The following is a 10,513-nucleotide window of genomic DNA, read 5'->3' as shown; positions in this document are numbered from 1 at the left end:
AAAGATTGCTTCTGGGATTTCTTTTGGGATGATAATTATTGGACACAAGCTGTGGCCCGCGACTCCGACCGCGCGGAATCGGTTCCCGGCAAAAATTCCAATTTTTCTCACCTTTTAAACCTTCCCTAGACTTCCACGAACATTTCAAGACTAAGATAAGACAAATCCGTTCTCGAGTTTTAGGGAGACTAACGAACAGCAATTGATTATTACATATATAGATTATACTTAATATTAGCACAAAAATGATTTGATATGGCATGTTATGAGGTGTAAAAAATTTCACGTGGCAACGCGAATTTGAAATATGAATGTTAAGAAACACCGGTAGGGGTAAATCTAAGGTTATGTGCCAACATAACCGCCTAGGATCCCATGTTGTAAAGACTCCTTTTGCTGACGCGTCGACACCAGTGCCGGTAGCGGTGTTCCTATAAAGATATGGATAGATTACGTAAAAAGTGACCTAAATTAGTAAGAAGTGAGAATTGAGATGACGATTATTAAATCGATCTGAAAACCGAAAATCTGCGACAACCTCACATAGAGTAGGATAAGAACAGAGATTTTTCTGATAAATGTGAATTTATTTATGTAAATTATTTTAAATATGCAACCATTTATTTATACAATCCCGAAAACACTGATGACATTTGGCATTTTATCTATCGTTTACAGACAAGCAATTTACCTTAATGCCCGCATTACTGCAAGCTCTACCTAATGATATCGTTTAAGTAAATTTAAATTGAAATAACATTTAATAGATTTACGAGTATTACGTCTAATTAATCTATATACTTAAAGTATATAAAGCTTTTAATAATACATAAGAAGTTATTGGCGAAACTGTTGTACTATTCAAGTTTGGTGTATAATTTTCTTTGTCAGTTTTATAATATTTTTTTATTTAAGATTTGTTTGGTTTATGGATTAATTTTAATAAACATTCAAAAGCATTTACTCCGTCTGATTATTAATTATTAAGAGGTTTGAAACTATATTTTAAAATGTCAATTGTAAAAAAAAATAATTTACTTCGCTTTTATTATACAGAAGGGGAAAGCGAGCAGCCAGAACACCAAGGTGTTCAACGACGCCCATGGACATGAGCAATGCCCTGGAAGGTCTTTAAGATGGTGATACGCTCACTTCTTGAAGCACCCTAAGTCGTAAAACGCTTCAACAAATACAAATGTACTAAGGACACCAACGGTATTGTAAGTAAATTGGTATCCGGACCCCTCACAATTATCCTGCCTTCACTAGATATCTCATTCTATTCAATATAGTGTAATTTAGCCAATTTCCTGGGTTTGGAAGAAGATATGTCGATGTGAATTCAAAATTTACTATTTAACTTAATTTTTTTTATGAATTTGTAGGCTTAGTAGCCTGTGTGATCTTCCAGATTATTTTCTACATCTATACCAAATTTCATCAAGATCCATCAGCGGTTCCGGAGACACCTTCTAAAAAACCGTTCATCCAACCATCCATCCATTTTAACCCTTATGTTAATTTTGTATAGTATACCATACATACAACTTTGTAAAAATATACGATCACTATAAAATAATTTTTAACTTAGTTTTTTTGCTTTTCTTCTAAAAAGATATCTTGCCACAATAAGGGTTAATTTTGTATTTATAATATGAGTAAGAATTAAGATTTCAAAACAGAAAATATTTATGAAAAATCCCCAGTTTAGTAACTACTAAGCTGTATTAAGCGAGTTTGTATTATATTAATACTCTATGCTGGAAAATTACGTTGATAATGTAAGAAAATTGAACGTGAAATAGGATATACAAAGTTCTCTTCATGCTTTACCGCTGTAGCTTAGTGTTCAGTGGAGATCAGTTTACATTTTGTGTTTATACGGAGTTCTTTACGGTACGTGAAAATGTTAATAAAGTTTTATTTTTATAAAATACTAGCTGTCGCCCGCGACACCGTCTGCGCGGGATTTAAAAATAGATAGTAGCCGATTCTCAGACCTACTCAATATGCTCACAAAATATCATGAGAATCGGTCAAGCCGTTTCGGAGGAGTATGGGAACGAATTGTGACACGAGAATTATATATATAAGATTAGGAAAAATAAAATCAAAACGTATTATTAGTTATATTCTATTATTTTCTCTCAAATACGTTTTAAATATGATTTAGAAAAAACAAGAAAAAAAAGTAATAAAATTAACGTTAAAACTAGTAGTAACAAAAATAATTCACTTACCAAAATATTCGTATATAAATTTAATTTTAAAGTAAAGCTTATGTACAAGGAAATGTTTGAAAAGCGACCATCTTATGCAACTGCAGTTACTTAGTTAAATATTTTACCTGAGCTCAAAGCGAAAGAATCCTGACATAGATTTGACTAATGCATATTTGAAAAGATTTCCTTTTATTTTCTCTTTCATTCCTGTAGAGTTACAACGGCCTAGTTAGTTGCCTTGTTTCGAGTACCAGAAGTATATACGAAGACTATTATCTAGGTTACTCAACATCAGGTAAATTTTGTATTAGTTTTTGTATCCATTATGATATAAAATATGTTGAAGTGCAATTTGTTTAAACGTTCAAATTAGTTACCGTGGCTTTCTGAGATCGAGATGGAAAGTTATAGATTAACCATCAAATCGATTTTTTTTTCATCATTAAAATATTAGCAGATTTTTTTGTAAATTTACTAATGTTTTTTTTACCATTCCAACTAAGCTCTAGGCTTGTGCTAGGATATGGTTTACGACAATAGTCGATTGGCGGGATTCGAACCCCCGACCTCGTGATCGGAAATCCGTACGCTTAACCATTAGGCTATTGACGCTTAATTTGAATTCGAAAATTGACTTTACTCTCGAAAATTAATTTCAGTACATAATTTATCTTCAGCCTTATATATAGTTAGTAAGATTTGATAGGCCCAGGTACCGCTGGCGAGACGTCGTAGAACTGGATCTGCGGGAGCTACAAGCGATGGTATGGCAGGAGAAAGCGCAGGGCAGGCGACTTTGGCTATCTCTAGTGTCGGAAGCCAAGACCCACTTTGGGTCACTACGCCAGCGGAGTAAGATTTCAAAAATATTTTTTTTTTACAAACCCAAGTTGTATGAGCTATTAGGTTTAACATTTGAATATAGTACAAATAGTTTTGAGTTAAATTTGCGAAAATGTGTCCCAGTCAGCTACCCCGTTTACAATTAAAACTAAATTGCGGGCTTCGTAACAAAACCTTTTCGCGGTTTCCTACGAAACAGCTCTTAACAACTGTATTGTATGAAAATAGCCTTGTTTTCCAGATTTAAATAGTACAATCCTATTTTATACGAAAAGATTTTGACAAAAATAGAAACACTCAATCAAGTAAGGTGTAAACCTAAATTTTGAATCACGGAATAGTTTATCCTTACTTTCAAACTTCTAAAGGTGATTATACACTAGAGCATTTTCTCGATAATTTCTGTTTTTTTTTTTAATAAGACTAGGGGACAAACGAGCAGCGGGATCACCGTCGCCCTTGGACATCTACAAGACCAGAGGAACCGCAGATGCGTGATGCGCAATTTCTATGTAATATAACGTTCTTACGAATGGTATAATACTGTCTGTAAAGCACAGTTTCCAAAGCATTGATACACTAGAACAAATCATAGAGTGGCTCGTTATTCTGTTACAAGTAAATTCTCTTGTCTATACTCACCTTTAGTCTTAATTGCCCAAAAAATTGTGTAAAATGCAGTGGAATATAATACTATAGTTTCTTTTAAAAATTATATTATATTAAAATCTATTAGAATAATTGTAAAATATTTTCAGCTATTATAACATTGTTAAAGTGACGTTTTCAAAGTCATTAAACAAAGACCACTGCAGAACAAATACTGGCTAGAAAAGCAAAGTTGTAAAAAATGAATACGTAATACTTTTTATCCCAATGGGAAAGAAGTTGCACTGTATACAAGATTTGTAATCTGTATTATGACTTGAAATATACAGTTCTTTTTACATTACAAATATTTTCTTGACTAATAAAGAAACTGACGTTAGCTATAATTGGCTGTAAATAAACTTAGTACGTCCATACCGCTCCTCCGTATTTAGACTATTAACCACAAATTGAGAATATCCATTGGTTTCTCAAACACAATCTCTGTATAATGTTTTCCTTGTCATTATCATTGACAAAACAGAGATAGCTCTATGTTTTAAACGTGGATTTTGGTCACAGAAACCCATGGTATGTATACGAGTATTAATTTATGATTATAAAATGTCTAAGCTTTCATTATTCCCTTGTCATTGTAATCAGTGAACCTGGTTATTGTGATCGTTTGTTACTCCCTTCTAAATCGTATCACCTTTTACACGAAGTATCCACACCTTTCTAGGACTTGTACCGATTTTTCTTACATTTCGAAATGAGATTATTTCATACATTTCAATGTTGTAAAAGACTTCATGAACGTCGGTGGCTCAGGGGTCAAGCAATTGACTTGCAATCTGCAGGTCCTGGGTTCCAATCCCGCCATGTACCAATGTGTTTTTCGATTTCCGATTTACATATGAACATTTAGCCGATGTTCTTACGGTGAAGGTAAACATCGTGATGCAATCTGGACATATCTGAGAAGAAATTCAAAGATATGTGTGAAGTCAACTAACCCGCACTTGGCCAGCGTGGTTGACTATGGCCTAATCACCCATAACTTAGGGTAGGCTCCGAGCCCCTCGGTGGGGACGTATAGTGAGCTGATAATGATGAAAAGACTTCAAACCTGATATTTGTTAATTTTTGCAATGTAATTTTAAGAAGCGATTTGTAGAAGAATCGAAACGGCCAGAAGAGCGCCAAATTGAGGTTCGTGGTAGAGACCTACCTACCTCTGGAATATGGATGTGAGTTATGTTGTTCTAATTTTAAGAAAATTACGCTTTATAAGGTACGTAATATTTTATGCTCTGTTCAATTTCAGAGATTTCTTAACGCCCCAATAATTTTGTTCCGCCCTATTTAAATCTCAGTCGGTAATATCAACAGGTTGGATGTTTTTATTATGTTACAATTTCTTCAAGTTGGAATAGAATTATTTTTCCTAGTTTTTTCTTTTACTAAATATTTGTAGTAAAGATTTTACATCAGGTTAAATACATATTTTCTTGTTATTTCCTTCCTTAACGTGTGCTGACATGATTTGAGTCTTTATAAATTTGCTAATATCAATAGACTAACCATTGGAGACCAAAACTATATATATATATATATATATATATATATATTATATAAGACAGTCGTGTTAGTTACACTATTTATAACTCAAGAACGGTTTTACCCATATGGCTGAAAATTGGTGAGGAGGTTGCTTAGATTCAGGAGACGGACATAGTAAACTATTAATTTTTTTTTTATTTTTTTTTTCGAATTTATGCCTTGAAGAGCTGCTTTTTATTTAACTTATCAATATGTTAAGTTTTTTTTATATATCCACACGGACAAAGTCGCGGCGACAGCTAGTACCTGTATAAAAATATCGTCTTGCCTGTCATCTTTGACGAAACAGAGATAGCAATATGTTTTAAAAGGTATTTTGGTTTCAGAAACCCACGGGAAAAAGATGTCGCTGAAAGCTATTAACGTGAATTTTTGATGACAAATATCTTAATAAAAATATACTTACGAGTAGCTCACATTCTTCAAGGGGAATATAAAGGACGATAATACGCTTTTGTACTTTCAGAGCCAATCACGGATAATAGATTTGTGAAAATTACTTCAATTTATCACGTAGTGTAATTTTTTCTACCAAAAAATGAGACCCACCTGCGAGCAAAACCTTTCGATGAGAAAAAAAACAATTCCAAATCGGAGCACCAGGGACGGGGCTACGCGGTAAGACATATAAAAAAACATACAGATGAATTGAAAACCTCCTTCTTTTTGAAGTCGGCTAAAAGTCATGTATTTAGGTAAATTGACACACACTTGTAAAGGGAAATAAATATATGCACCATTGAAACATGAACGTTTAATTACTTTATTAAAAATAATAAAAATAAATATTCGATTAAAAAAAAAAACTATCAAATTCAAAACACATACTTATGAACTAACTTATAATTACTTGTCACACGTAGATTTTTACATTTAATATATGTACAATCATGTTATAACCATAAAAAGATAAAATTTTTAAACATTTTTAAGACATGAGCAAATTTAAAAATTTAATTTCATTATAACTTGGGATATTTAAGTTACTTATCATGCATAGAATTTGCGCAGTCTTATGTTATATTAACTTCGTAAAAAGTGATGTTTTGTCTGACCTTTAGAGTCCAGAGAGCTCATAGTTTGATTTAATTTGAATCTCGTCCAATAACTGGTTTTAAAGTTTAGTAAATTCAAATGATTAACCGCGGGTTTCTGAGACGAAAATCCATGTTTAAAACATATTGCTATTTCAAACATTTCAAAGATAATAATAGATATAACGATATGTTTTAAACAGAAATTTTGGACTCAGAAACCCACGGTAGTTTGAAATACATGTCTTAGTGCCATACTATGAGTTGTTAAAATGCTACTGAAGAAGTCATTAAGTATACAATGAGATATCGACACTAATGCGGTCTCTAATCATTAAACTGATTCTGAGAATGGCAATGAAACTTTTTTCACCTTTTTTCACCAAGAGGGTTTGTCATATAGACACGATTATATTGCAAACACATAAGGTAATGAAAAAAATATTTAAATACATACATCAGTTTAACACATTATGTACAATTTTTGTACTTACAAACTATTTACATACATATTTTTATTTACTTTAAACATGATTGTTGTCAAAATAGATAACATTTTATGACGTAATCTTTGAGAATATTAAATATGAAGGATAGTAAATTATTCAAACTTTCGTGAGACATTATACTAAACTGATATATAAACACGGCTAAACACTCACGTATTTACGTCCGGTGGCGGCACCGACTAGTTTCGAGCCCATCGGGGGCCCTTCAACTTGCTGAGCTTGAGTGAGCGACGGGCCGCGTCCGTGAAATAATACCAGTACCACTCATCCTGATGAAGGGCCCCCGATGGGCTCGAAACTAGTCGGTGCCGCCACCGGACGTATATACGTGAGTGTTTAGCCGTGTTTGTATATCATGAAGGATAGTGTTATGACTCTGAATTATTATAATAATAAATAATTGTGATTATTAATTAAGATTTATTTTCTTATAATTATATCACATTTTTACATGCCTTAAAAATAATTATTTACACGATAAAAAATACTCGATGAAAATAATAAAACTTTTTTTAATAAAAATAATCTTATTATAATTATAATTTTAATTTAAAACATACTTAAATTAAACAAACAAAAAGTTATTAAAGCTCGGCTGTTAAATTATAAAAACTTTATAATGGATTTTATCCGCAGACATAATTTAAGTGAAAACTCATACAAAATATATATTTGGCTTTAAAAAGTTAAAAGTCTGTTTAAAAATATTAAATTAAAACAAAAAGTAACAAGTGATATATCGAATTTATTTGATTTAGATGTGAGAATTAAATTTCTGTAATCTTTAGCTTCATTTTGTGATGGATAAGTGTACGTTCTATCGGTAACACTTTTTACCGCTGCAGGACAAGGTAGCAGTTCAACAGGAATCTGCAACAGAGTTCTTTCATTTTCCTTCTTAATTACTTTCGGTTCCTCAATGAATTCCTCGTCTATATCATCTTGTAAATCATCTGTATCTTTATATTCCTTATCCGGAGGTTTCTCGTCTATAAATATATTGTTAGTGTCAATAATAGTTTTTTCATAATAAGTCAAATGAGAGTTCATAGCTGGATCGATGTTGAATTTGCAGACAAAGTTTTCTAGTGATGTCCGTACTTTTATGCTTCTGGCCTCATGACGTAGTTTGTGCATCCATGCCAAATGACAATCACAATCGAAGTCATTACCTGCAAAAATATATAGAAAAACTAATTATTTGTTTCCTTCTTCGAAACGAACTTGTACAAAAAAATGTTTTTTTATTCAAAGAGAATGGGACACGACGTTAAGTCAACATTCAGCAGAATGTATGTACATATATGGTTGACCTACTTTAACTAACATTTTGTTAACTTATTGCCTATTGTTTTTTTAGTATATTTTAAATTTAAAGTGATAAAATTGTGCAATAAAAGTTTAAAATTAATTTAAGCTTAGTTTAAGCTCGGGGCTTAAAGCGGGCTCTACCACAACAGTGGCACAGCCCGCTTTAACATCTTCGCACGAATTGGCCCGGCTCGCCCGGTGAAATACCACGACCACACAGAAGACAAGCGTGAAATGGAAGCAATTCCGCGTTTCGTCTGATGAGTGTGCGTCCCGGATGCCTAATTTAGTCCTCTTTCCCTTCCCACGCCTTTTCTTTTAAGGAAAGGATGCGAAGTGGAATTGCACTTTCCGGATGAGAGGATGCATGGAAAGGGAAGATATTTTCTTTCTGTGCATCATTTCCTCCGTTGATTAAAGGTAGGCAAAGCATATGCAATTACGTATGTCTATGGGGAACGGTCACTTCGCTATTTCACCGATTTCATGTGGCCGCTCGCTCGTTTGCCACCTTTTGATATAAAAAAGTGGTTAATAATTATTATGTGTTTTTACCTTCCAAATAGATGTAGCTCTTCTGATTTTTCAAATTGTCATAAATAGGTTTAACATTATCATATGTGAATCTCTTCAGTTTGTTATGTCGTAAGTCCAGCGCCGATAGACCTCTAACTCCTTCAAACAATCCGCTAATCAAAGCTATAAGTTTATTATGACTTAAGCTCAGTTTCTTTAATAAAGACAACCCATCAAAAGTCCTCTGTGCTAATGCATGAATTTCATTATAATCCAGTAGCAACTCTTGAAGATTCCAAAGCTCAGTGAATGTAAACGATTTCAATACGGTCAATTTATTTCTTCTCAAGTCTAGACGCTTTAGATTCGCGAGTCCATCAAAACATTCCTTCTTTAATTCGTTTATGTTGTTCCTATCTAATTCTAGTTCTAGTAAGTTTACAAGATGTCTGAATGTACCATCTTCTATGACACTTATATTGTTACTAGTTAAGTACAATTTATGTAAACTCGGCAATTCATAAAACGTCTCTGAAACAAGTCTTGTTATTTTATTCTCATCCAAAGTGAGAACAGTTAAATTAGGCAAGTTATAAAATGTATGTCTCTCAACGTTAACAATCTGATTTTTTGTTAATGTAATATCTTGTACATTAGTTAGATTGGCAAAGGAATAAGTTTCTATATTTACAATAGAGCTATACTTAATACTAAAACTTCGTAATTTTTTGAGATATAATAAAACATTAGAGGGTACAAAATTTAATCCCCCATCGGCTCGTACATTGAAAGCTAAATTTTCTATATTCGACTGAGAAGTAAAACTAGACCATAGATTATCGGATTTTTCAATTCCTCCATTGAATACCCAACATTCAGTTTTAACTGCTTCGTTGAAATCTTGACTGAATTCACAGTAGCAATGTACTTTTGAATCTCTATCACTAATGTCGCAAATATTTATCGTGGTATGAACAACTTTTTCCTTCTGTTTTCGTCTTGTCGCATCTAACTCCAGTGCAAACACCAGCAGTAGCAAGGTAGCGGGTACTATTGGAGCCCGCATACCTTCTACCTGAAAAGAAAAATAAAATTAATAAAGATATCAAGCGATCACATAAAACAACACTAGTTTAACCCTTTCGCTGGTGGTGGCAATATGTGTGCCACCAATATTTTTATGAATTTTTCCACTTTGTAGCACCAATACAATAAAACATGTTTTAAATTATTTCACCAAATGCAAGAGGAAAATCCATGAACAGAATTTAACAGAGCTCATACTGGTATTGGCAAGGATATTGCTACCATGTTTTTTTTTCTTCCACTAAACATGATTGTTTTTTTTTTCTTTGATAAAAGTTATTAAAGTACCCACAAGAAACCAAAAAAACGAGATTTTATTTTACCCTGACACAAAATTGCTTCTGACAGTTAAAGGGTTAATATATCAATTTTTGGAACTCCTTTCTTTTAACGATAAGCAATTCGTTGTGACAAGGTTTTTTCAACTATCAATATTAATTTTTGGTTAATATACCTAAAATAAATTAATATTTTACAGCTATCTAAAATACATTCGTAAACCGAGATTCGAACTAAATCATCAATATTTCTGCAAAACATTGATCATAAAATTAATATTCTGCGAATATTGTTAAAAATTTACAATAAATATACGTTCGTAAATTCATACATAACGCTATATATGCATACATCAAAATAATATGTCACATATTTAGTTCAAATAATGATGAAAAATATCTATGCTTTGAACTATTCACGTATAATACATAGGTTTATGTACAGTTCATTATACTATGATTACATACACATTCGCCCTATCTCGTATTTCGAGGAACAGTGG

General features: G+C 32.5%; 1 protein-coding gene across 1 annotated transcript; it reads right to left on the bottom strand.

Moving 5' to 3' along the window:
- Window positions 1-365: 365 nt before the first annotated feature.
- On the bottom strand, window positions 366-9,393 carry LOC106121571 (connectin). Its single transcript, XM_013317283.1, has 4 exons — window positions 9,358-9,393; window positions 8,686-9,268; window positions 7,549-7,991; window positions 366-431 (listed from the first exon to the last, which is right to left on the bottom strand). Exons 1-4 carry the CDS (start codon window positions 9,391-9,393, stop codon window positions 366-368), a joined length of 1,128 nt encoding a protein of 375 aa, XP_013172737.1.
- Window positions 9,394-10,513: the final 1,120 nt, after the last annotated feature.

This window comes from Papilio xuthus, unplaced genomic scaffold (genome assembly GCF_000836235.2).
Source record: "Papilio xuthus unplaced genomic scaffold, Pxut_1.1 DF826938.1, whole genome shotgun sequence".
Classification (NCBI taxonomy): Eukaryota; Metazoa; Arthropoda; class Insecta; order Lepidoptera; family Papilionidae; genus Papilio; species Papilio xuthus.
Note: the sequence above shows the minus strand (reverse complement) of the source record. Positions and strands in the feature narration are given on the sequence as shown.

What these genes read in the sequence shown, in the direction of transcription:
- LOC106121571 (XM_013317283.1), bottom strand. Translation starts at nt 9,393, where the DNA reads ATGTTTTATTATATCTCAAAAAATTACGAAGTTTTA. An exon ending in CAAAAAATTACGAAGTTTTA is followed by an intron (nt 9,269 to 9,357) that starts GTATTAAGTATA and finishes ACAAAAAATCAG; the next exon opens with ATTGTTAACGTTGAGAGACA. An exon ending in GAGCTACATCTATTTGGAAG is followed by an intron (nt 7,992 to 8,685) that starts GTAAAAACACAT and finishes ATATTTTTGCAG; the next exon opens with GTAATGACTTCGATTGTGAT.